This window comes from Scatophagus argus, chromosome 7 (assembly GCF_020382885.2).
Source record: "Scatophagus argus isolate fScaArg1 chromosome 7, fScaArg1.pri, whole genome shotgun sequence".
Classification (NCBI taxonomy): Eukaryota; Metazoa; Chordata; class Actinopteri; family Scatophagidae; genus Scatophagus; species Scatophagus argus.
The window spans coordinates 17,988,855-18,013,689 of record NC_058499.1 but is presented as its reverse complement, the minus strand read 5'-3'; the positions used below and the strand labels follow the sequence as shown (position 1 = coordinate 18,013,689).

Below are 24,835 nucleotides of genomic sequence, written 5' to 3'. Positions count from 1 at the left end.
CCGTCCTCTCCTCTCCTCTCCTCTCCTCTCCTCTCCTCCCCTCTCCTCTCCTCTCCTCTCCTCTCCTCTTATCCCATCACACTGGCACTAATCAGGTTCAGGTGTTGATAACGGACGAGAATGATTGTGTCCCAGAGTTTCTCCAATCCATCTACAGTGTGGATGGAGTCCCTGAGACTGTAACCACAGCAACATCCCTGCTGCAGGGTGAGACTCCTCTGACCCCATATTTCACATCCATCTGTTTCATTTTGAAGTTGAGAGAGAACCTATCCAAAAGTCACTTTTTCTGCTGGAAAACAACAGCTGTAGTCTGGGGTAAAGCCAAAGCTGCAATTCAGACCTTGAGTCTTTGTTTCAGCTTACAGACCGTGACGCTTCCATTTGTGTATACTGAAAGAAACTAATAGATCTTTCAGATCTGTGATCATAATCTCAATTATACTCTACTAGCTGGTACAAAGATGCCATATATTTGTTTTGATTTATTATGTACTGTATGAATAACGGCATGTCAATTTATCTATCTGCATGAGGCTACCTTGTAATTATCAATTACGAGGCCGAAGGCACCACTGCTTGACTTGTGTGTGAATGTTTGGAAAAACACACACCACTGAAGAGACATATTTTACAGGTGGAAGTGTAAGAATTTACTGTACAACAGTAGGTACTTTAATTTGTTAATCTTGAAATAAAGGTTATCAACATTTGTTTGAAAAAATATGTTTTGGCAGTGTCTCTGGCACCTTTTCTTGTTTACTCCTTGAAAAAAAATACACTTCTGATTGTTCTTCTTGCAATATTTAGCTGCAGCCTCAAATAGAAAAGTATTTCAACAGGATCTTAGAATTTACCACACTCTCTTATAAAAGTTAAAAGGGTTTCAGGGCAGAAATACCCTTAATTCTGAAAAAACAACACGCCATTACTCAGGAGGACTATTTTTACATTTCACCTTGTTCACTGTTTAGTTCTAGTCAAGTGTTTCTGTGTTCCTGTGGGATTTCTGTCCCCCCTGGGCTAACATAGGTGATTCGTTGGGAATCTCTGGCTGGGTGATTGTTTCTACTGGATCCTGGGTGAGAAAAATGGAACAAATTTAATCTGAAAACATTCGAATACACAGCCCGGAGCAGTAGAAATTGTTGGCACAGCAGAGCCAGCAGTAGGAGAAAATGGCACCCAATATAAACCAATGCATCAACAAAAAATAAAACAACCAGTATGGCGGAAAGAACTCAGCAGTGGAGGGATCAAAGGTAGAAAGAGTGAAGACAGGGAGTCTTGTGACAGAGTTACCACTGGGAAAGTTAGATCTTTATGCTACAAATAGACTGTAGCTGATACACCATGAAAATGTATGACTTTAGAAGCTCCGGATGCCCCAAATATCAGAAAAAATGGCTAAAAAGAAGAAGAGATCATTTCTTAATGTGGTGGAATGCACAACATAATAATAAATGAAAAAGTTTTAAGGCACATAGGGAGTGTAATTCCCCTTACCCCATAAGCTTACATTCTACTAGGCAAAAACATAGATGAATACTTAAGAACGAGGCTATAACTTTGACTTTACTCAGAGAGGGTGATGGTAGTGAAAACTGTGAAGTACTACTGACAGTGAGGTTTAAGGGAAAAGTAATTTTTCACTTCTTTAACATTTAATGAGCCAGTCACATTATACAGAATAAAGTGTATAATATAAATTGCAAGTCTGAAACCGTATTACAAGACATTGAGATTGCGAGTGAAACGAAGTACTGAGATGCATGAGCTGCTAGTGCTGAAGCTTGATACAGAGGAAATGAACACGTCAAAAGAAGATGCAAGTGTGCTGAGTGAGAGGTGCAATGTACGAAATAGTGAGTTTAAGTGACAAACTTAGACCTAAATTAGCTTTGCAACCCAGGATGTAAATATTTGTGGCGGTTGCTGTATAGTTCCTCTGTGTAATTACCCATCAGCATCAAATCATTTCCAAACAATCTTGTTCATTTCACTGAGTCTTTTTGCTGTCTTCAAGCTCATTTTTGCAAATGATGGTTATAATTCTGGAGCAGCTCAGTACAATTTATGTGCTAGTAATTGCAACTGTCAGAGCTTATGATCTATGACATGTTTAGCAAGACCGTAAAGAGATAATGATCTACACAGATGTCGACATATTCATCAGCTGATGCCATCTCATCAGCTCTTTTTCGATTAACTGTAAATTGATGGTCCTAGCATGATGTCTTTCTCCTCGCAGTGTTGGCCACGGACTGTGACTCTGGGTTAAACGCTGAGCTCACCTATTACACCCTGAGCCCTGACTTCAGCATTTCACCACACGGGACCATTTTCCCTGCGGGCCGGCTGGACTATGAGAGGCCCAACCATCTCTATGAATTTGTGGTGATGGCGATGGACAGCGGGGAAGAGCCTCACTCTGGCACCGCCACAGTCCGCGTGAGGATGGCGAACATCAACGACGAGGCCCCAGAGTTCTCCCAGCCCGTGTGAGTATCTTTATCACTTATACTTTATACTTATACCGCCTTTCTCGACATTATTTCTCCTGTTAATTTTGGTTAGTCAGTTTATTCTGCCTTTTACCTCCCACCACACAACAATGGCCAAGATGTGAACTTTAAGAGAAAGCTGATATTGATGTAATTATTGATAATAAGTTCTACTTATTGAGGACTCTGGAAGACTGTATATTAGAATTAAAAAAAGTGCAAGGCCAAGGCGGAGAAGTGCTGTGAGTGGATCAATAAGCTATTAAAAAAGCTTTGAGCTTATGTGTGTCTAAATGTTGCTTGGGATAATGTTACATATATTTATTCACAAGGGACCTTTCATATACAAAAAGCAGCTCAAGGTACATTTGTTATGCTGTATGCATTGCTACTGTATCCCAAATCATAAAAGCAAAAGTTTCATATTTTATTATATCAAAGCTTTGCTCTTTGAGCAGACAAGGTAGTTGCATCACAGATATATAAGTTGTTACATCACACATCACAGGCCTGTCTTCCTTCAGGCTGTTCGTCTCAATAATATTTGATGCTGGGAGTCCTGCCATGAATAGTGGCCAACTTGCATCAACAGTGCTGTAGTAAAACCACTCCCAGTAGGATAAACTCAGTGTATTTCATTTGCTGTGTTGATCACAGCAACCTGGCATCAAAACAATCTGTTTCTGATTTCTCTCACATTGACCACAGCGACACTGTTACTTTCATAGCATGTGCTGGAGGTTTGTTAAAAATGTCTCTTACTCAGTAATGTACAGCTGAGCTTTCACATAGTATTCGCTGGGGGTTTATTTTTGCCCTTTTCCAAAGGTTTGCTGTCGACTGACATATGGATGCATTCCAGTGTGTCCTCGACCGCCTTTTTGGCAAAGCTGTGTGAGTGGGTGGGCAGCAACTGTCACTGTGGCTCCGCTGCATTTATTTCCCCAAACGAGTAAGCTGGTTGTCCTGTCAGTCATGTTTCAATGACCTTCACAGAAGACTGTTGCATACCTCTGTTACTCGCTTTTGTTGCATTGTCAGGTGTCAGTCTCGGTGGGTGGGTAGACACAGAGCCCAACAAACATGTGGGCAGAGAGGTGGAGATGTAGGCAGACAAACACAGAACTGTGGAGAAAAACCACACTGAAACATGGTTGCAGGGCAAGCAGGGAGAGAATACCAAAACATGCACGGCGAGTAGGAAGGAGACATACAGTCAGATATGCATATAAACAGAGAAGCTTGTCGGCAATCAGACAAATACTCTTGCCAGGCCGCCAGACAGAAATTCCAGCATTTTGCCAGAGAGGATGTGTTGGGCTCTTTGTCATACTGTGGCTTACTGAGATGTAGATAACTGCTGTGAGGGCAGACGAGGACTGTATGGCCCAAAACAGAACAAAGGCAGGCATATAGATGTAGACGGATGGATACTATGACGTTCATGAAATTAATCGTTGAGTCAGACTAAATGAGATATCCTGACGTGCGAGCAGACAGGCAAATGATTCCTGGCAGGTCCTATCAGTTCACATCTGAACAAGCTGTAGGGACGCCAAAGGTGATTGAAGCGAGGGACAGACAAGCAGAGAGCCTCCAAAAATGCAAATAGCCATACCTGTGGACCAACAGCTTACTCTGTCTGAGTACAACTTCACAGCTCAGTGAGATGTAGCCAGATGCTTCTGGAAGTAAAGCAGAGGGAGTATATATGTCTCATCCCACAGAGCTGCGGAGAGGTGGCCTCTGAGCCGGGTGACAGATTACAGGTCACTCATGTTGCCACGGAGACTGCCGCGGCTTGCGGAGATGAATCACCCATCAGCGTTCTTCTGTAAACCATCAATCACCTCTGACTTCTCACTACAGACACTGACACCCCCTCCCCCCTCCCTCACCAACAGACACACATAGTTACACACACACACACATTAGAGCAGGATACAGCACAAAATTTCACAGGGAATAAGTTCTGCTGACGAATCAACTCAAACTATGTGAGAACACCGCCCCCTCTTACATCCCGCTCCTCTCTGTCTATCAGCCTTCGTCTTACCTCTCGCTTCTCTCTCTTCTCTCTCATCCCCTCATATCACTTTACTTGGGACTACTGCCAGCCTCATTTTTTGTCACCTGTGCCTCTTCCTCGCCTTTGCTCTGTTTTCCATTTCTCTTCATCTCCGTGTCCTCCAAGTCACGCAGTTCATCTCCAACTCATTGTGCTTTGTACCACAGTGGTATATCAGTCTCCTGTGTCTCGCTGGGCATCTAGCTGCCCAGCATCACAGAGAAAGCAAATCACTGCTGACATTTTAAAAGGCACTGGATCAAATGGCCCACAGTGGGCTGGGTATGTGGAAGCACCATTTGTTCAATGACTTCAACATCCCAGTAGACATTATCATTTTTCTTTGGTCTGGCCAGCTAAGAGAATAGGTTAAATCATAGTGACAAGCAAAAGCCACAACCATAAGTCTAATCAGCCCGCTGATTCTTTGGAGTGTGTAAATGATTTGTATCTCCTGTCTGTGTGTGTTTCTAACATTGACTTCTGTGAGTGAGTATATTCTCACTTTCTTAAGGTTGTTAAACCTGAGTTCCTCTGTGCAGATATCGAACGTTTGTTTCTGAGGACGCCGGCCCCAACACCCTCGTTGCCACAGTTTTGGCCAAAGATCCGGATGGTGATGGTATAATCTACTCCATAACAGCAGGCAACGAGGAAGGAAACTTTGTCATCGACAGCCAGAAAGGTGATGCTTCTTAATTTCCCAGCCAGACTTTACATTGGGAGCTCTCAATCTCATTGACAGGCTTTCCGTCAAATCACATGTTCAATTTTGTCTAATACGTTCCCGCTACAGTGGGATGCAATGAACGCCCTCTACTTTCAAAGTCAATGTGGAAAGATATTGAAAGTTGATATTAAAAGCCGTAATTTCAATACGAGTGCCGCTCTTTCCGTTATTGGGGTCATAAATATAAACGAAGACATTATTTAAGAAATTTCCACATTTGGTTTTTCTATTTCGCAGCTATAGAGAGAAATGTTCCCAATGTTTCTGAGCTTTCTAGTACTGGTGACTGCACAGTTTATCTTTTTTATTTACCCTTTGATCCGAAACCAGTGGCAGTCACTGTGACATTTGTCACCCAACCCTTTCAATTCAATTTCACAACAACTGCTCTATCATAGCTCACAATCTTCAGGCTGCGCTCTGCCAGCTTCTCTTTCTTTTGTGTCATCTTTTTATATTCCTTCCCACCCTTTCTATGTATCCTCAGAGCAAGAAAATGCTAAGTCTGATATCCTGTGGGTGCAGGAAAGCCACTATACGGCTTCCCACTTACTGTATATACGAAGAGTGCTGGCTCATTGAATAGCTGCTGGAGCTCATGTCGCATTTGTAAACAAGGCTGACATTTAAGCCTAGTGAATTACCATACATATCCCACAGTTCACTTATTTTAATGTAGTGGTACAGTGCTGGCAACGTCACACATTGTCATTAGGAGTCAGGGTGCTCCTCTGCTCTGTGAGCAGCCAGGATCACAAGTAAATTGGGGCAAGGGGAAGTCAGGCGCTCGCATCTGTGTGTCAGCATGCTGTGTTGTCTTTAATCAAGAGCGCCGAAAGAGATGAATAGAAACACAACAAGAGAATAAAAAAGCCTCCCGATGCTCTCACTTCATTGAGTTTCCCCCACATCACAGGCTGCTTGTTCGTCCTGCAACCTCTGATGTTTTTGTATCACTGTTGACGAGAAAGATGTTGACTCAGATGCTGCATCCTTTTATCCCACCTTTGATCTTGACTCTTACATGAAAGCAGACAAAGGGGGGAGCGGGTTACAGCTAATAGGCATCTGCTGAGCCCAGTTGACTTCTAACCCAAGCCACTTAATACTTTATGTTTTTGCTCAAGTACTCAAGCTGGATGGGCATCTTTAGAGGAGAGCACGCAATTATTAGATTAGAAATGTGACAAAATCACCACTGTGAAATTGGTTTTTGGATTTAGTCTGCATATCAGATTTTTACCTTTATGTGGATGGATTTCCAACACTTGCTACGTTACTCGATTTCTAGAACAACAATGTCCAGTATGCATTTTTTTATTTATTTTTTTGATAGCACATCCTTCAGCATGCAAGGCCACAGTGGCAATAACATCCTGCTTATTGAGTAATGGAATGGAATGGCACTCTCTGTGTTAGGAGGAACCATATTTTATAACGTGTAATTTAATGGGTCTGTGGTCTTTGTAGGGCTGATCCGTCTCCGCTCCTCTCCTCTGCCTAAGCTTCAAGGCCTGGAGTATGTCTTGAATGTGACGGCTACCGATGACAATGCATCAGGCGGTCCACACCCTCTCTTCTCCACTGCACGTGTCATCGTCGGAGTTGATGATGTCAACAACAACAAACCTGTATTTGAGGCGGTGAGGATCTTTTCTTAAAGGAAAAACTCTGGTACTTTTCAACCTGGGGCTTCCATGATTCTCATAAGGCATAACTTATTGCAAGGTTGGCATGACCTGCAGAATCACCACAAATTGAATTTTCAGTTGGTTTTATGGGAATAGTTCAACATTGCACTCATGTGCTTCCTTGCTCAGAGTTACTTGAGTTGATGCCACTCTCATCTCTGCATGACCCCCCCAATAGTCAGTTAGCTTAGCTTGTCATAATGATTACAAACAGCAAGAAACAGCTTGCTTGGCTTGGTCTCAAGGTAACACAATCCATCTACCAACACATCGAGAACTCACTAATTAGTATGTTACATATCCATATAAAAACCAAGTCTTTTGTGTTTATAAACAAATATGTGTTTTGCCTGGGACCAGTTGCCAGGCAACCACCAATGACTCCAGGAAGTAACGGGTGAATTTCGTTTCCTCTGGATGGAGCCAGACATGCAGTTTCCTTGGGTTTCTGTCAGCTAACAAGATACTGGTTTCAATTACAAAGTGCATTATAGGCATGAAAGTGCTATCAATTTAACTTTCAACAAGAAAGCAAATAAGTATATTTATATATACTATAAGTATTCTTTTTGTATTATTTGTTGTGTGTTGCCTCTTTCAGTCTGAACCCTTCATGTTAGCTGTCAGTGAGCTGTTTCTCCTCAAGTCAAGGAATGTGCTTACACAATACATTTGTCTCTCATCTGCCCGTCTGTTTCATCCTTACTGTGCACTTCATTTATTCCTCTGTCTGTCACTCTCTCCACCTTCTCTTAATCCCACTCTCCATCTTTTCTTTTCTGCCCTGGCATTCTCATTTCCCCGGCCTCCGTCTTTCTTCCACTTTCTCTACTGTTTTCCCAAGAGTCCTGATTAGCCGGAACACCCACTCTATCTTTAGGCACTCCGTTGGGATTTCAATTAATTTATGAATAAAAGTGCAATATCATCACAATATACTATACCTGTTTAATTAACTTCCTCCTTAATTAGGAATGACTTGAACTTCAGCAGAAGACATACTCTTGCTGGAGCTGGAGCTCAGGAGGTCTTGTGGGTGGGTGGAAAGTCCTGGCAACTTGATGTGCTTAAATATCAAGTCATGCCTCAGAACCATCTGGGTTAGCATGACCTTATGTTTGATATTATGTGATTTTTATGAACAGCTACCTACAGGCCACGCTGTTTGTGCCATCACGTCCCATGAACCCTAGCATTATTCTTCCTTCTATCGCTTGCTTCTTCCTTCTATCGCTTGCTCACAGCCTTTGATCCATCTCTGTTTTGCTCTTGCTCCTCTTTTTCTATTGTTTTTCTTGATTTCACGGCCATTCTGTTAAAAGAGTAGCTAGCATTAATGTCTGATTTCAAAAAGAAAGACTCCAGAGAGCAGTGCTTTATCTGGGGCATATGTTCATTAGGGGGAATGGATTGAATTCCTGGCTAAGACAAAGCTGTTCACTGCTGGCTCTTCAAAAGAAATCAGCTCAAGTGTTTTCATTTCTATGGATGTGGACTGTTGTGTTTATAACTTCAGTATTGTGGTTCCTGCACAGTACCTCCCTGTGTGTTTGTAGTGACCTTCTACTTAATGAGTTTATTTTCTTTGATCCCTGTATTCTCATTAATGTAACATACTCTGACAATATAGTCTCATATAAGAGAATTATTCCCTGCGTTTGTGTGTCTCTCCTTCTTTCGTCCCCCTCCTTCTCTCTATCTCAGTGCCAGCAATATCGTGAGCAGGCTTCAGTGCTGGAGAACCAGCCAACGGGGACTTTTGTGTTGCAAGTGCATGCTGTGGATGCAGATGAGGGAGCAAATGGAAAAGTCAAATATGGCTTAATGCACAGAGACAGCGCCATGCCTGCCTTCAGAATTCATCCAGACACAGGTAGAGTGGTCACGGATTGTCTGGGCTAAAACAGATCTAAATTAGACAGAGCACAGAGTTAACTGTAGATAGATAGTGCTGCATTCTAATGGTAATTGACATTCCTAATGGTCATTCAAGTTACTGCGATCTGAGAGGAAAGGAAATGTTCACTTGATTCAAACTGCTGTTCTAAAGAAGTCTAATGCTGAAGCCTGTCTACCGATCATCATTTCATTTAGCAGCATATTAAAAAGGTTCTATAAAATGAAGGGAAGGGCAAGGCTGCTCTGAAGTCCTAACACGTGGAGTCCTCATGTTATTCTGTCAGTCATTTCCTTAAAGATCTCTGTTTTGTTTTCTCCATCGCAAGATTTAATAACAAAGTCAGTATACTGAAAGGAATGCTTGACTTACACTGAGCACATTTGTAATTGATTTCTTGTTTTGTTATTTGTGTTTGAATGGCTTGGATGGATGGATGGATGGATGGATGGATTGGAGAATTGCTGAATGGATGGATGAATACCTATGTATTCATGTGTTGTTCTATATTTACAGGAGTGATTGTGACAGCCCGGCGGTTCGACAGGGAGCGGCAGAGAGAGTATTCAATTACAGTAACGGCCACTGATTGGGCGGAGGAACCTCTCATCGGCATCTGTCAGCTCACTGTCCAAATACTGGACCAGAATGATAATAGCCCCAAGTTTGAGAATTTGCGCTATGAGTGTGAGTGTTGGATAAAAATAATACATGCTGGTACAACTGTAATACAAAAATTAGTATCATGAGTAGGGCCTTGAAAACATTAAGTAAAGATGGGTTTCTCTTTTTCACTTTAAATTAGTCATTTGATTTAACTGAGGATATGTTTTAGATTCTGAATGCTGGAAATGTGCTTCTTCAGGTTTTATGTAGGAAAAAACCAAAAAATTTGATGATGATTTTCCTGTTTTATGAATGAAACTGAAAATAAGCATAAAAAATACCTTGGTAATAACCTAAATTATTTTTACATAATAACCAAAACACCCATGCATGACCTTTACCGTCCTTTGCCTTCAGCCTCACGAATCTCTACTCTTTAACCAGCACACTGAGTGCACATACATTATTTCTATCCCCTGCAGACTTTCTGAGAGAAGACACTCTGGTCGGCACCAGTTTCCTTCGCGTGGCAGCTCACGATGACGACTTTGGCACTAATGCAGCTATCACTTACTCCATGTCCCTGGAACAGCCTGAGTACCTGCAGGTCAATCCTGTCACTGGATGGGTCTATGTCAGCCAGCCCATATCGCAGGTCAGTCAGCAGTTATTAACAGCCCCTCTGTCAGCCAGCACACACACACACACACACACACACACACCCTATATCATATGCTGGCCTGTGGGTCTGTGTCAACAAAGCTAATGAATAAGCCACCTCAAAGTGCTTCTGTCTCCTACTCTCAATCTGGGGTACATGTACTCCCAGAAGTGCTGGACAGACCACAGAGAAAGAAGGCGGAGGGAAACTAATTCGGGCTAAACAAATTATTAAAAATAGATTTTAACAGCTTGTGGTTATATTTGATGGTCGCAGGCCTGTTGACTGCACTGATTCTAAAGGCTGTCCTTCAAATATGCATAAAAATCCTCTCAGTTCCTGTCAGAAAAATGGATGGCACCTGCTCTTAAGAAGATAATCACCTCAAACCAGGACTGAGGCTTTGATATCATAGATTCAAGCCATTTTAATTTTGATTCATCATTTTAGACTTTGATAAGTAGACTGACAGCATGCAGCAACTTTAGATGAGTTGTGTATCTTGAGGCTGTTAAATAAAACAGTTTGGAGGCATGGTTACCTCAGCGCTGACAGCTTTTTTGAAAACCAAAGCAGAGCCATATGTTTGGGAAAATTGCTACAAAGACAATGTCCCTTAAGATAAACTTAACAGTTGTTTTTTTAGGGTGAATGATTTTTGTTCTATATGTGATTGTGTTCAACATGAAACCTAACCATAAAGATTCACAAGCTCCCCTTTACCAATCTTCTAACTGATGTACTTCAAGCAATTTACTGTCAGCTTCAGTGATGTTAACACACTTAGTACATTTTTGATAGGTGTGTTGTAGACTTTCATGTTTTCTGTGGCCTATCAGCACTCTTCTTCCTGTTTTCTTCTTTTATTTATTTAAATGAAAATGTTTTTCTCTTGCTAGAAGCTTTATTAGAATCATTTATTATTTAGCATACTTTTTAGCAGACTGGTGTTAGAAGTCTCTGGAAATTTTGCCGCTGACTTCATGTAAAATTGAAAGTGTTAAGCCCTAAACCTCGCTGAACAAAGCTGTTGCATATTTAAAAATTGTTTCTGAAGCTATTTGAATCATTCCACATTCTTTCCGCTGTAACTAAGATTGTTAAAGCACTTCATTAAATGTTAAATGTCTCTGTTGGTCTGAGACATTGTTTTAGCTTGATTTTCTCATCACAGTTCTGATTGCGGTGAACAAATATTAAGGCCAAATTTTCACACTTTTGCACCAGACTACACAGTTCAGTGTGCAGCACAGTTTCCATCTGACTTGCAGTCTTTCAGTGGAATATGAAAGAGACAGGCTCCTGAACAACACAATTTATTCTTATACCCTAAGACAGAAAACGAGTGAATCTTATGCAGCTGCGCAGAGAATAAAGTGGAGAATATGGAAAAGGTTGTGACTGTATCCAGAATATTTTATGGATATTTTCTGGTTCAGATCTGACATTAATATTGCAAATTTAATTTTAAACTTTGGCTGGATGTTACCACTATGTCAGTGAGCCATTCATTTATTGTAAAAGCAGCAGCTGCTGGGTCCACAATGGACATCACAGATTACAATCTTTGTTCGCTGGTATCGAGCTTTGGAAAAGAGTTATACTTGTTCACAAATACTAATTGGATTGTCCCAGGAATAGAAAATGTAATTCTGTATAAGCTCCCACAGCATAATAACAGAGTTGTTAGGCCATGATTTGCATTAATAGAATAATGCAAGTGGAGGTTGTACTGGTCATAACAATTGTATTCTTATTTGAGCAATTTTTCATTAACAAAATGGTTTAACTTGTTTTATCTTTTGCTGTTAGTGGTTAGAATTAAATAAAACAACATTGCGTGGGTGAAAAGAAGCTCTTCAGAGGGTTTTTAGAAGGTATTTTCCTCACTTTGGTGTGAGTGTAATATTGATGTAGCACATTATCTAATTTATATAAACAGATTCAAATGCTCTATTACTTCTCTAGGAAAATTTCAGGTTCCCCAGCACTATTGATGAAATATAGTCCCTCAGACAAATTTACACCCTTATTTCCTAGCGGTTCAATTATAGAACAATAAGTGAAGTAGTAGGGCTTTTTTGCAACCTGAGTTATAGCTTAATAAATGTTTGCAAGGTTCACACACTGCTACCTCTGTTGTTCTCAACCTAATTAAATGATTTCCTCAGTGGAGTTCACACAAGTTCATGTTCAGGCAGAATCTAGAAGTCATTACTGCCAATCAGCTGATCACGAGCTGGTCTCTCTGAACGTCAGCTACACAACTACTCACATAACCGAGAGGTCTATTTAAACATGCAGCTCCACACATTATTGCTGCTGTTTTCTGTGGCTGGCTAGTTTCCATTGGCCTACTGCTGCAGAGCAAGCTGGAGACAGCCATATGTTACTCCTATTATAGCAGGGGGGTTTAAGAGCTCTTAGTTCATTTTATTATTTCTATGTCAAATCAGTCTTAAAAGCATACTGTGTGTTTTACAGACCTGGTATGGTAATAGGAGATGACTGTGTTTTGGCAGAGCGAGTCCATTGTATTAATCATTCTGAAATTATAGCTGGGTATTATTACGACACCCATATACGAACCATTCTTTTTCAACATATATCGGTCTGAGAATTTTTTTTTTTTCTCTCTCTATCTACAAAACCTTTTTTGAATGGTCTGCCATTTATTATAAACAATGGATCTATTCATTGTCATTAATTTTTTGACAATGTGTTAATCACCTAATGGTTTCTGCTCTCGGTACCATGATGAAGATTTTACTGACTGAATTGTCACCATTGACTGCAGAGAACGTATATCACGCGGGACATCATAGCGAGTGACGGAGGGAACCAGAGCACTTCTGTGGAGCTGGCGGTCACCATCACCAACGTGAAGAACCAGCCTCCACAGTGGGAGAAAGAGAGCTACAGTGTGGTCATCCCTGAAAACACTGCCAGGGACACACCCATAGTGGTACGTGTGCATGTCTCTTTGATTGCAAGTACACAGGCTGTATTAGGACACACTGTATGTTGTTAGGCTGTTTTTTTTATCTCTTGCCACTTTGATTTACTGTAATTTAATCAGTTGAATGTTTATTTGCTTACACCCTTGATGATGCACTGAGTGTTGCTCAGACACTGTGTTCTGTTTGTGCTCAGAACATGCCTTTGAAAGCTTGTCAGCGCAGAAAAACCTGTAAACATGTTTAGTTTGATGTTGGTGGAGAAAGCTGACATTGAATAGCATGTGCTAAGCAAGTTTCATGACTGCAGTCTAATTAAATGAATGAATGAATTATTAAATGGTGAAAAAAAATGGGATTCACTGCTAGATAAGAAGTTATTTAAGGGCTCAGTGATAGGTTTGACTCTCAACCTGCTCTGTTTCTTACAACCAATCATCATAGTAAATATACTTTGACATAATCTGTTATTCCTTCATACCACAAACCCCAAATTCTGACCTAGTTATAATTTGATCTGTCAAGTCTGGACAGCAAAAAACATGAAATGAAAATTTAGATTTTTGCTGGATCTACTTCAAATACAAAAGTGGTTTGAAGTGCAATTCAAAGATTTATACATATGTGATCAATTCAGATCGCAAAGGGACTTTTTGTATCACTTGCAAACAAAAGAGTAGATCCATACTGCTACTAGCAGGTAGTTATGCAGGACAATACGGAGAAGGTCAGCCAACTGATCGTCACAAAAAAGATAACCTGCTTTTGACAGTGCGACTGTTTTGAGGGCCAGATGATGTATACAGTGTTTCTCCATTTCTCATGCCTCCATGTTAAAAAGCTGCTCCACCAATGTATGTTGTTAGTAAGGTCCACACCATTACCACAGCAACCTGTACAGATAGGATGATGATGTGTATCCACACAAACTCAATCTGATCACTTGCAAAAAAAACTATGCAGGCCGCCATCTTAAAGATCTGATTTCAGAAAGGAATCTGATTTGCCTGCAGTCTGAACAAAACCTTATGAACACATTGTATCTTGTTTTTTTCTTGTTTTTTTTTTCAGTGGTACCACATTTCTAGTCTTTATGATAAGCTAATTGTCTCAAAGCAATCTAGCTTCATAGTTACAGACATGAGTACGGTATTATCAAACTCTCTGCAATAAGGAAATAACCACATTTACCAACATATAAAACTCTAAAACACAATAATAACCATCTTTTTGCAGATTTTGCAAAGCAGATGAATGTTAAGCATAAAGCTAGAGCCAAGAGAAGATTATCATGGTTAGCATAAAGACTGGAAACAGAAGAAAACCTGCACCTACACATTATATTACCTTTTGTCACCCATATGCACAAATAGCAACATAAAGGCAGTTAGTAGTGTCTCTGTAGAGGATAGCAAAGTTAGTTCTCCTCCCTCCATTAAGTCTTTATTCTAAACTAAGATAACCATCTCCTGGCATCTTATGGAGTGATTTATCACCCAAAATGTTGTAAACTATAAGTATAAAACAAGAGCTGATTGGGATGTAAATGTCCTATCCCATCTATGACATCACACAGGTAGAGTCACCTATTTGACCTTAAACAGAGAGAAACAAAGAGAGCTTTTTACCATTTGCTTCTTTGCATCAGCTACAAAATCAAAAGCAAAATCATAATCTAACTTCTCCTTCTGTTCAGACAATCAAGGCAACCTCTCAGCTGGGTGACCCGAGGGTGACCTATAACTTGGAGGATGGAATGGTTCCTGAAACCAACATGCCAGTTCGTTTCTACCTCTCCCCCAACCGTGAGGATGGCTCAGCATCCATATTGGTGTCTGAGCCGCTGGACTATGAGACCACACCCTTTTTCTCTCTCCGGGTTCGAGCGCAGAACGTGGCCGCAGTGCCTCTTGCAGCTTTCACTACAGTTTATGTCAATATTACAGGTGTGGTTTTTACTCTTCGCACATTAACTGTCTTTGCTTTTTGATTGGAAATTGAAGTTCATTTCATCAACAAGATTATTCTTCAGCAATATGTTCAGATTTTATTGTATTCATATACATTTGTACACAATTGATGACAGTGACAATTATCTGAATGTCATATAACATTAGTATCAATGTCATGAAAAGTTAAACACCTAGAATGTTCAAGTCAGCAGAAAACAGTGTTGCACTATTTTTTTTTCTTCAGAAAATCAACCCCTAAATCTTTAATGTGCACAGTTCCTTAGGCTGCAGCTTTAGATGCTAGAGAATTAATTACTTAAGTACTATGTAAAAATTAGCACATTATCAATTTGCTGCTAAATGTCTCTTCTCTCCCAAGATGTCAATGACAACGTGCCATTTTTCACCTCCTCCATCTACGAGGCCTCAGTAACAGAAGGAGCCCAGATAGGAACTTCAGTTCTGCAGGTGTCTGCCCATGACAAAGACCTGGGTCTTAATGGAGAGGTTTGTGGTTATCTGTTTGGGTTCATGTTATGCAGAAACAAAAATATGACATCTTAAACATATTACATCAGAAGGAGTATTCTTCTCTAACATCACACCACAATCCCACTGCTGCAGAAGCTTTTGTACCAGAGTTTTCAAAGTGTTTTCAGAGTGGTGTGGGGACCTGTGCCTTCACAGCTGTGTGGCTGACTGTGACAATATTAGGAGGATAAAGTATTGATCTGATTTTGATTGTAATGAGAAGACAGACTATGAGAAGATGAGAGAAACTTCTTGACATTTGCAGCAACAAAGCCTTTAATTTCTGCTGTTTTTGCAAGTTATTGCTTGAAAGAATACTGTAGCTTAGTTTTCCAATTCCATGTGCTCCACAGATCACTTACTCCCTGCTGAGTGACAGCAGTGGCGACCACCATCTGTTCCGCATTGAACCAAAACTTGGGATCATCTACACAGAGGCTGTGTTTGATCGTGAGGCTCGTAGCTCCTATTTGCTGGAAGTTCAATCAGAAGATGGCTACGAGTCAGCAAGACCTGGCAAGAACAAGCAGCCAAACTCAGGTCAGAAATTATGACGTTTTTAATAACAATATCAGACTTCTCATCAAGCGACTAGTTTGACATTTTAGGAAATAAACTCATTTGTTTTCTTGCTAAGACATATTAAGTTTCTGCAGCTGCTGGTTAGCTTAACTTAGTGCAAAGAAAAGTAAACAGCAGTTGCTTCCGTGCGAAAGTAACAATAGCAAGTAAATCTACCTTCAAGAATGTCTAAAGCTCATGTCTATTATGTTATTAGTTAAAGTCATATGAAAACTGTAATGGTGGGTCACTTAAAACCACCTCAGCGAGAAAGAGAATAAGTGTATGCCCCAAAATAACACACTCTTCTATAATGACAGTTCTAAGCCCAGCTTAGGGCCATTACAAATAATAAGTCAGTGACTGTTACTATTCTTCTTTTTAGTTGTTGGTTTTCTAAGAAACTGAGTTGGCAGAATTAACTTTGAGGTGACCTCTGGCCCGCTACAGTGTCCCATTCACAAAATGCAGCATTGTTCTTTCCCTGTGAGCCTACAGAGCACTACTGGAAACTCATCCATGAGGAGTTCTTCCTCTGTGCATTGCGTCTTAAACAGAATGCACTGGCATGACATTACATTCATTTACACCTTGGGACTGACTTAATGAATCTTAATTTGATTTATTCCTCTGCCACGACCAGACAGCCTTGCTCTCTTCCATTTGAAAATAGCTCAGAGATTTCTTGGTGCCCTCTTTTTTTTTTTTTTTGCAAACCTTTTTTTCCATCCCCTTTTTCAATTTCCGTTGTTCAATATTTAACCAGTTTGGCCTGTGAGTGTTTACCATGTTCTCTCTGTGACATTTTGGCACCTCGGTCTGTATCTGGAGTGATGTTATATGACTTTTGTATTCAGGAGTGTGTCTTTTGCAAATGTTTGTGAAGGAGGTATTAGGGGTAAAGGGTGATGTTTTGGAGCAGCAAAGCCTTCTCTCCAGACTCGCCAGGGCTGCTTAGCATTTGCAATGAGCCTTAGCTGTGTCTTGCGCTACGAATCTCCTACATCCAGAAGGGCTCATCTCTTTTGCAAACATTACCTGTCTCGCTGCGTCACCACTGGGACACAAGAGGAGGAGGAAAATGTAAAAACAAGCCGAAAAAATAGAGCCACCTTTCATGGCTATCAGCTCTTACTGCCGTAGCTCCAAATTAATACATCACCAATGTGTTATGTGAGCAGATAATTTACTCTTTCTAACTAAAGAAATAAACAGGATAATGAGGATGGCACAGATAACACAAACACTTGTCATCATATAAATATTTAACCTTCCCAGTAGAGGGGTTCTTTATCTACTCTCTGCAAAAAGCAGCTTGTTGAAGAGGTTTAGCCCCATTACTGTTATTCCTTCTGTTATAAACAGTTACCCATGTTAAAACAATAAACACTTGACAAAATGAATAATTTATGTAATTTACAGCACATCTTTTGTGAAAACTGTTTTTCTCTGATTTCCATGTCAATGAGGCACATTGCATCGGGTTAAGTGCCTCTTTCCCTCTAAAGAGTGACAATGAATTGTAGAACCAATAAACAGATGGAGGGAGAATACACACATACAGTGTTTGGCAAAGTGTGGGTGTATTTCTGTGCTGTGTCATGTAATCTTCTGCCATTCTGTCATTCTTGCAGACACAGCCTATGTGAGGGTTTTCATCAGCGACGTCAACGACAACAAACCAGTCTTTGCTCAGCGACTGTATGAAGTCGGTGTCGACGAGAATGCAGATGTGGGCCTGGCTGTTGTCACTGTTAGCGCTAATGACGAGGATGAAGGTAAGCTTGATGAGGCAGCAGACTGAGGAGGTCCCAAGGAGATTATACCGATGCCATTTCTTCAAAATAAAGGTTGAAGTAGCTAGCCAACCAGAACCAATATGAAAGTTTTTGTGAGACACTTTGAAACTTGAGAGCACTTTCCAGATTTGTTTATTTCTTACCAGACTCTCTTTCTTGAAATAACAGAATTATGTTAGCAGTCAGTCAGTTTTTCAGCAGTGAGCTGTGTGCCAAGTGGGCACCTTTTTGAAAGATGGCCTGCGTTTGTATCAATATCCATAAAGTGACCCTGTGGGCAGTCATTCCTGGTGTGGCCTGAGCTCTGCTGAAATCATGCTGCTGAAATCTTGCGGTGTGCTAGATTTAGCTGCAGTCATTTGAGTGCTGGTAATGCACTGTAGCACATATGTTCCAAAAAGAGTGACACGCTCCCACACAGTAGGTGGGCGGGATTTAACCAATAAAGCAGCTGCTCATCCTCCGTACAGCAGTAGCCTAAGATCCCTTTATCAGGCATGTTTTAGGTCTGTTAATCAAGTATTTATGGCGAGCGGGGGTGCAGCTTAGGCCGGGCTGCGGCACTAATGATGAATAGCTGTGGAATAACACCACCCCCCAACATTAAAGTTGCAAAACTGTTGCACTTGCATCTGAGAGGCTAAAGCTCAATCTGTCTTGTTTAAAAACTCCACCCTGGGCTTGACTGCTGTAAGCCTGCCAGATCCCTGTGGGAGGCGTCGAGCACTTTGTCAGCTAGGGTTGTGTTAATAGTACAGATTAGTGTATTTACATGGGATTGTAGCTACTTTAACCCAACAGGATGATTGAAAGCAAAGACTGTTCATTCCAGGAGATTATCTTATCTATTCCAATGTTAAACCATTGAACGGGATGGTCTCCATGGAGACACAGTAGATAAGTTAAGATATGGACTTCCTCTTTACTAAACTACATCTCCACACCCTCTCTCAGGCCTCAAAATCATTCCCAAAAGGGCTCTATCGGAGTACATTACTGTATGCTGCTTTTTACACTGATGCTCCCTTTTACTTTTTTCAGCTCTCTTTTTTTAATTACAATCTGATTAAAGCCGAGGAGACGATGTACAACGTTTCCATTTAATTAAGTAATCAAAACAAGAAAGAGATACTTGAAAACCTGCTAATGCGCAGGTCTCAGAGGAAATGAGGTGTAATACCCTTGTGGTTGCGAGGTTCTGCTGGTGCTGGGATAATAGCAAGACAAGCGACAATACTTACTGATGCCAGCAGCAAAATGGTGTAAACTTCTATCTTCCTAAAATGCTTTTACAAGAATGCTTATTTTTCAAGAATTTCCCTTCAGGGATAAATAAAGGAATTCTGATTCTGATTCTGATTTACAGTTATGTTTTTAGATTTCTGTAAGCTTATTATAAAACTATTTTTAATTCAAAGACACAGTGATTTCACTTTCTTCTTCTTGCATTCTGTATTTCATCCCACAGGTGCTAATGCAAAGCTGCGCTACCAGATTACATCTGGCAACAAAGGTGGTGTTTTTGATATTGAACCAGAGGTGGGGACAATCTTTATTGCACAGCCACTGGACTATGAGCAGCAGAAAAGATACAAGCTACTCGTCCTAGCCTCTGATGGGAAGTGGGAGGACTATGCGGCCGTGGTGGTTACTGTCGTTAATAAGAATGATGAGGCACCGGTGTTCTCCATGAATGAGTACTACGGATCTGTCACAGAGGAGCTTGATGGGTCACCTGTGTTTGTACTACAGGTGAGAGGCTGAGACGATTACTGCAGTTTTTTTTCTGCACTAACTGTAATCCATAGACCTGAAATTCTCTATAGAGCACTCTTTTTTAAATCAGTAGCATCTCAGAATGTGCTCTAAATGTAGCTGTATGCGGAGGCGATGTGTTGTTTACGGTTTCTTAATGTAACATGTTATTCCAGTGCACCTACTGTTTATACACTACCACAGTAAGAAAATTTGTAGAATTATCTTTACATTACAATAGTGATGGATCTTGTGGATACATTTAGCAGTAAGGCTGTCAGACGCTCCTTCTGGCCAGATGCAAGAAGGATTCCTGATCATAGCTCATTGCTTTAATTTAGGTGGTCAGGAAAAATGCACACACTTAAATGGGCTGTCTCAAAAAATCTCAAAGTAAAAGAAGGCTGAAAAGAGATAAGAGGAAGCAGTAATTTGGGTTTTACTAGATGACTAAATATCCTTTTTTTATGAAGTGGTCTTTATCTCTGCAGGTGACAGCTACTGACCCAGACAAAGATGCAGACCAGGGTGCCATACGGTACTCCATTCATGGCCAAGGGGCAGAGTCACACTTTGTGATCAATGACATCACGGGGGAGATGTATGCCCAGCGCACCATGGACCGAGAAGAGCGTGCTGTATGGCGCTTTGTTGTCATGGCAACGGATGAAGAGGGCGAGGGACTTACCGGCTTCACGGATGTTATTATCAATGTGTGGGACATCAATGACAATGCCCCCACCTTCACATGTGCACCTGATAATTGCCATGGCAGTGTGGCGGAGAATTCCCCTCCTGGAACGTTTGTCGCGGAGATGACAGCGGTAGACCTTGATGATGCAGCTGTGGGTCAGAACGCAATCCTCTCCTACCGAATTACTGAGAATGCACACAACTCAAAGAATGAAGAGCTTTTCACTATTGATTCCAGCACCGGCACCATATCTGTGGCAGCCGAGGGTTTGGACCGGGAGTTAGCTGACAGCCACCGTGTGGTAGTCGAGGCCCGGGATGGTGGAGGTATGACAGGTACAGCCACAGCCACTGTAGTAGTAACAGACATCAACGACCATGTGCCCAAGTTTAGAGAGGACTGGTGCGGCGCTCGTGTGCCTGAGAGCACTAATGAAGACACTCCTATTCTGGAGTTGAGTGTTATGGACCCAGACACTGGCACTTATGGACAACTTGCCTTTAGCGTGGTGGCAGGAGACCCAGAGCAGCGGTTCTACATGGTGAGCCACAGACAGGAGCAGGTGGGCACTCTGAGGCTGAAGAAGAAGCTGGACTTTGAGAAGCCAGTGGAGCAGCGGTTTAACCTAACTGTCAAGGTGGAGGACTCTGACTTCTCCAGCCTCATCCACTGTCTGGTTCAGGTGGAGGATGAGAATGACAATGCTCCCAGGTTTGATCCGAGCTCTCGCTTGCTCTCCCCTGTGCCTGAGGATTTAACTGTGGGAACCAGCATCATTCAGGTGGAGGCCACTGACTCGGACTCGGGCCTGAATGGAGACATTTTGTACAGCATTCTCCCTCAATCCGACCCGTATGGACATTTTACAGTTAGTCGAGCTGGTGTGGTCACAGTTGCCAGGCCGCTGGACAGGGAGACAGTGGCAAGTTATGAGCTGGTTGTCATGGCAACAGACCGGGGTACACCAGCACTGAGTGGCAGTGTCACGGTCCACTTGCCGCTGTTAGATATGAATGACAACGGGCCAGAGCTGGAGACAGCATACACTCCTGTGTTGTGGGAGAACAGTCCAGCACCTCAAGTGGTCTGGCTCAACAGGAGTTCAACTCTGCTTCATGTTGTGGACAGAGACACCCCAGAGCACGGGTCTCCATTCTTTCTTTCCCTGCCCTCCCTTTACTCTACTGACTTCCACCTACAGGATCACGGCAATGGCTCTGCCACACTCACTGCCCTGCGGAGATTTGACAGGGAAAGACAGAGCGAGTTCCGCTTACCGGTGATTATGATTGACAGCGGCAAACCACCATTGACAGCCACAAACACGCTCACAATCACCATTGGCGACCAGAATGATAACGCCCATCAGGCAGGAGAGAAAGATGTCTATGTGCACAGCCGCAAGGGTGAGTTGCTGGTTTCCCCTCATTTCATTCTCTTTGCCCCCTTGCTGTCGCTACAGAGCTTTTCACTGCAGGCAGATCTTGACTGAAGAGGGGAAACTGAGGCTACAGCTGACGGGAAAAGTTTTCACTCCCATACCTTCTCAGTGTTGTCTGGAATTCATAATTGCAGTCTTCCTTTTATATTCTAACGGTGTTTTGTTGTGGTAATACCGTTGTCAAATCCTTTCTCAAGCCCTGAGCACAATTCTCCCTTGCCAACCCTTTGCCTAAAACTCATCAGAACATCACATTGTGATAAGGAATGTGGTTCTTCTTGTTTTTGTAGGTTATTTTGCCTTCTGGCTAAGTTGGTTAGAAATGTTACTTTCTTAGTGTTTGATCGCACACTCAGCTAAATGGCAGTTTTGGTAATTGTGGAAAACAGCAGCGCCGTGACTCATCCAGGCAGCCATTGTTTACCCAGCTGCAGTACTCTGGCACTGCAGGTCGATAATAACATAATCCATACTGAGATAGCCCTGCTTCCTTAAGCTCCACGCTCTCTGAAGTGGAGCGCTGAGAGCCTATTCATTCCAGCAGTGGGGCTCCACAGTTATGAGCATAATAAGTAGAACAGAACACAAGAATGCAAGATAAGGAGAAGAGAGGGACGAAAAGATAAGTGTTGGCATCAGCAGATTCTGTCCAGACGGAATCAATGTGTGTGTGTGTGTGTGTTTACCTTGAACAGGAAGGATGGCAAATGCGGCTCTAGGGAAGGTGAATGCCCCAGATCCCGATGACTGGGACAACAAGACCTACACTCTGGAGACAAGTGCAGCCAAGTAAGAGCTCTCTGTTAAATGAATCTAATTTTTTTCTGAAAACATGCTGATCTCCAAATGTGCAGCACAAGTACAAGTGTTAAAGCAATACAGTACCAAAAGAACTGCCAACAGTGTAGAATTTGAAAAATAAAAGTGGATGTGGACTCAGCATTGAGGCTGTATTTCTCTAACAAGGCTTCTTTCAGTGATATCTCTCGACCCGAAACATGCCTAATAGGTACTTCTCCTAATCTTTGTTCCAATTCCCTGGCCTCTAATATAAGCTACACTTTCCAAAGGGACTTTAATCATAGCTGTCAACAGTGTTTGCCATTCAGGAAAACGTGGTTTGATTCAATCTAACTAAGCAATCTTGGTCCACCTGTATGATGTTCCTGAGATGAAACAGCCTGTCTCCATCAGGGACCTTGTGAAGCTATTCAGTATTCACACCCTCAAGATCAGATAAGAAATGCCAATTGTATATTTGTTTTATTCACATAACAAATTCTGACAGTTACCATGACAACAATCAAGCTCTTTTAGAGCCAAAGATTTGCTGTCTTTTTTCTTCTTCTTCTTCTTCTTCTTGGCAGCTTTTCTATTTTGTATCTTTGTTTTTGTTTTTTATTTTTTTCAAAGTGAATTTGCATTCACTTTCTGCTGGAGCAAACCCAGGTACCATTGACCAATATTCTATGTGTCTGTATGCAATCTGTCAGGTATTTTTCCTCTGAACAAGTACTCTGAAACAAAAGAAGCGCCTTTTTTCCCTCCCACTCTCATCTTCCACTGAAGTAGTTTTCCACTTCTTCAAAGCTCCTTTGCTTTTCTCAGGTACTTCAGTCTGAACCAGAGCTCAGGAATGCTGACTGTCCGACAGAACATTCCAGCAGGCAGCTACTGGTTGAGGGTCGGGGTGTCTGATGGTGTCTGGCCAGATGTGATGTCAGGGGTCAGAGTTCATGTCAGGGAGCTGGAGGAAAAGGCCATCCTGTCGTCCGCCTCACTGCGTTTGACTGGTAACTTCAGCAGACACTTGATGGCGTAAACACTGTGTTAATCTTGAATCACTGTGCGCCTGCACCTCTGCAGGTGGATGGGTGTGGATGTAATTCAACCTTGACTTGATCTGTTCTGTCTTTACATGACTCCCCCAAACCACAAGATCAGACAACATTGAGTGTAATAGTTTTCAGTTGGATTCCCTGTGTCAGTCTTCCTCCACAAAATAGAAAGCTTGCTCTTTGTTGCCACTGCTGTTGTTAAAATCCTTTGTGAAGCTGATGTTGAAAGAAGCGGCAAAAGTGGTACTTTTCTTTGAGTGATTATCAGGTTGTCAATCCAGTTAACGCTGAAATAATAGGCTGTCAGGATAATTTTTTATACTTGCATTATTTAATATTTCTAAGCATTGCAACCATTCACAGTGCTCGTTGGTAATAGTTTCCTTTTTCGTCTTATTCTTTAACACTCTGAAGTTTATGTTACAGCCCGTTTTTATTTTTTTTATCACTGTGTCAGAGCAAATCGGAGTTATAAAGGTCAATTTGGAAGTGTCAGGTAAAGTCCTTGACATTTAAAAAGCCATTTGGGGAACAGAGTTGAATGCTTTTATGGATGCCTCTGACTCCAAGTCATTATCATTTTTGGAGATTAAAGATGACTGCTCACATTCTGCAGATATTATTGGTAGGTGGCACCACAAATGTGATTGATTTTCCAGTCATTAAAATGTTTTGCATGAGACAGTCCTTCAAGAGGCCCGAACTTTATTTCAGTGACGAAATCAACGATTTTTACTTGACTGCATCACGACTCGTTCACCTTATGGATGATTCAGTGAGGAAATGGATCAATAGAAGGAGATGTTAGGCTACCTCTTGTACTAATGGATTCAGGAACTCAGTAGACTTTGATCAACTCTGCTGTTGTCACTGACGAGTCAGTAGTTCTTATTGCCCCTGCTCTCTTTGTCTCCCGAAGGCATTTCAGCGAGAGATTTTATCGACTCGCATGTCGAGGGGAAGAGTCGGCTGGAGACGTTCTGGGACTTCCTGTCTGAAACCCTGTCCGTCAGAACAGGGAGTATCAACATTTTCAGCATAGCAGACAGAAAGGAGAAAACAGTGGACATCCATTTCTATGTGCTCACTGATAATGGCTACCTGCGCCCAGAGAAACTGCATGCTGTCCTCACTGCACATAAAAAGAAGG

At 41.7% G+C, this 24,835-nt stretch overlaps 1 protein-coding gene across 1 annotated transcript in view; it reads left to right on the top strand.

Annotated features, from left to right (window-relative positions):
* Positions 1 to 24,835, top strand: part of LOC124062406 (neural-cadherin-like) — an 83,677-nt gene that overhangs the window by 31,317 nt on the left and 27,525 nt on the right. Inside the window, exons 5-21 of the mRNA XM_046395151.1 lie at positions 96 to 207; positions 2,252 to 2,501; positions 5,115 to 5,257; positions 6,773 to 6,945; positions 8,698 to 8,866; positions 9,407 to 9,577; positions 9,979 to 10,151; positions 12,955 to 13,122; positions 14,811 to 15,060; positions 15,446 to 15,573; positions 15,951 to 16,137; positions 17,793 to 17,936; positions 19,426 to 19,709; positions 20,204 to 21,812; positions 22,543 to 22,636; positions 23,456 to 23,640; positions 24,605 to 24,834. Of these exons, the coding sequence (XP_046251107.1) occupies positions 96 to 207; positions 2,252 to 2,501; positions 5,115 to 5,257; positions 6,773 to 6,945; positions 8,698 to 8,866; positions 9,407 to 9,577; positions 9,979 to 10,151; positions 12,955 to 13,122; positions 14,811 to 15,060; positions 15,446 to 15,573; positions 15,951 to 16,137; positions 17,793 to 17,936; positions 19,426 to 19,709; positions 20,204 to 21,812; positions 22,543 to 22,636; positions 23,456 to 23,640; positions 24,605 to 24,834 (4,470 nt within the window). The remainder of the gene's footprint in view (positions 1 to 95; positions 208 to 2,251; positions 2,502 to 5,114; positions 5,258 to 6,772; positions 6,946 to 8,697; positions 8,867 to 9,406; positions 9,578 to 9,978; positions 10,152 to 12,954; positions 13,123 to 14,810; positions 15,061 to 15,445; positions 15,574 to 15,950; positions 16,138 to 17,792; positions 17,937 to 19,425; positions 19,710 to 20,203; positions 21,813 to 22,542; positions 22,637 to 23,455; positions 23,641 to 24,604; position 24,835) is intronic.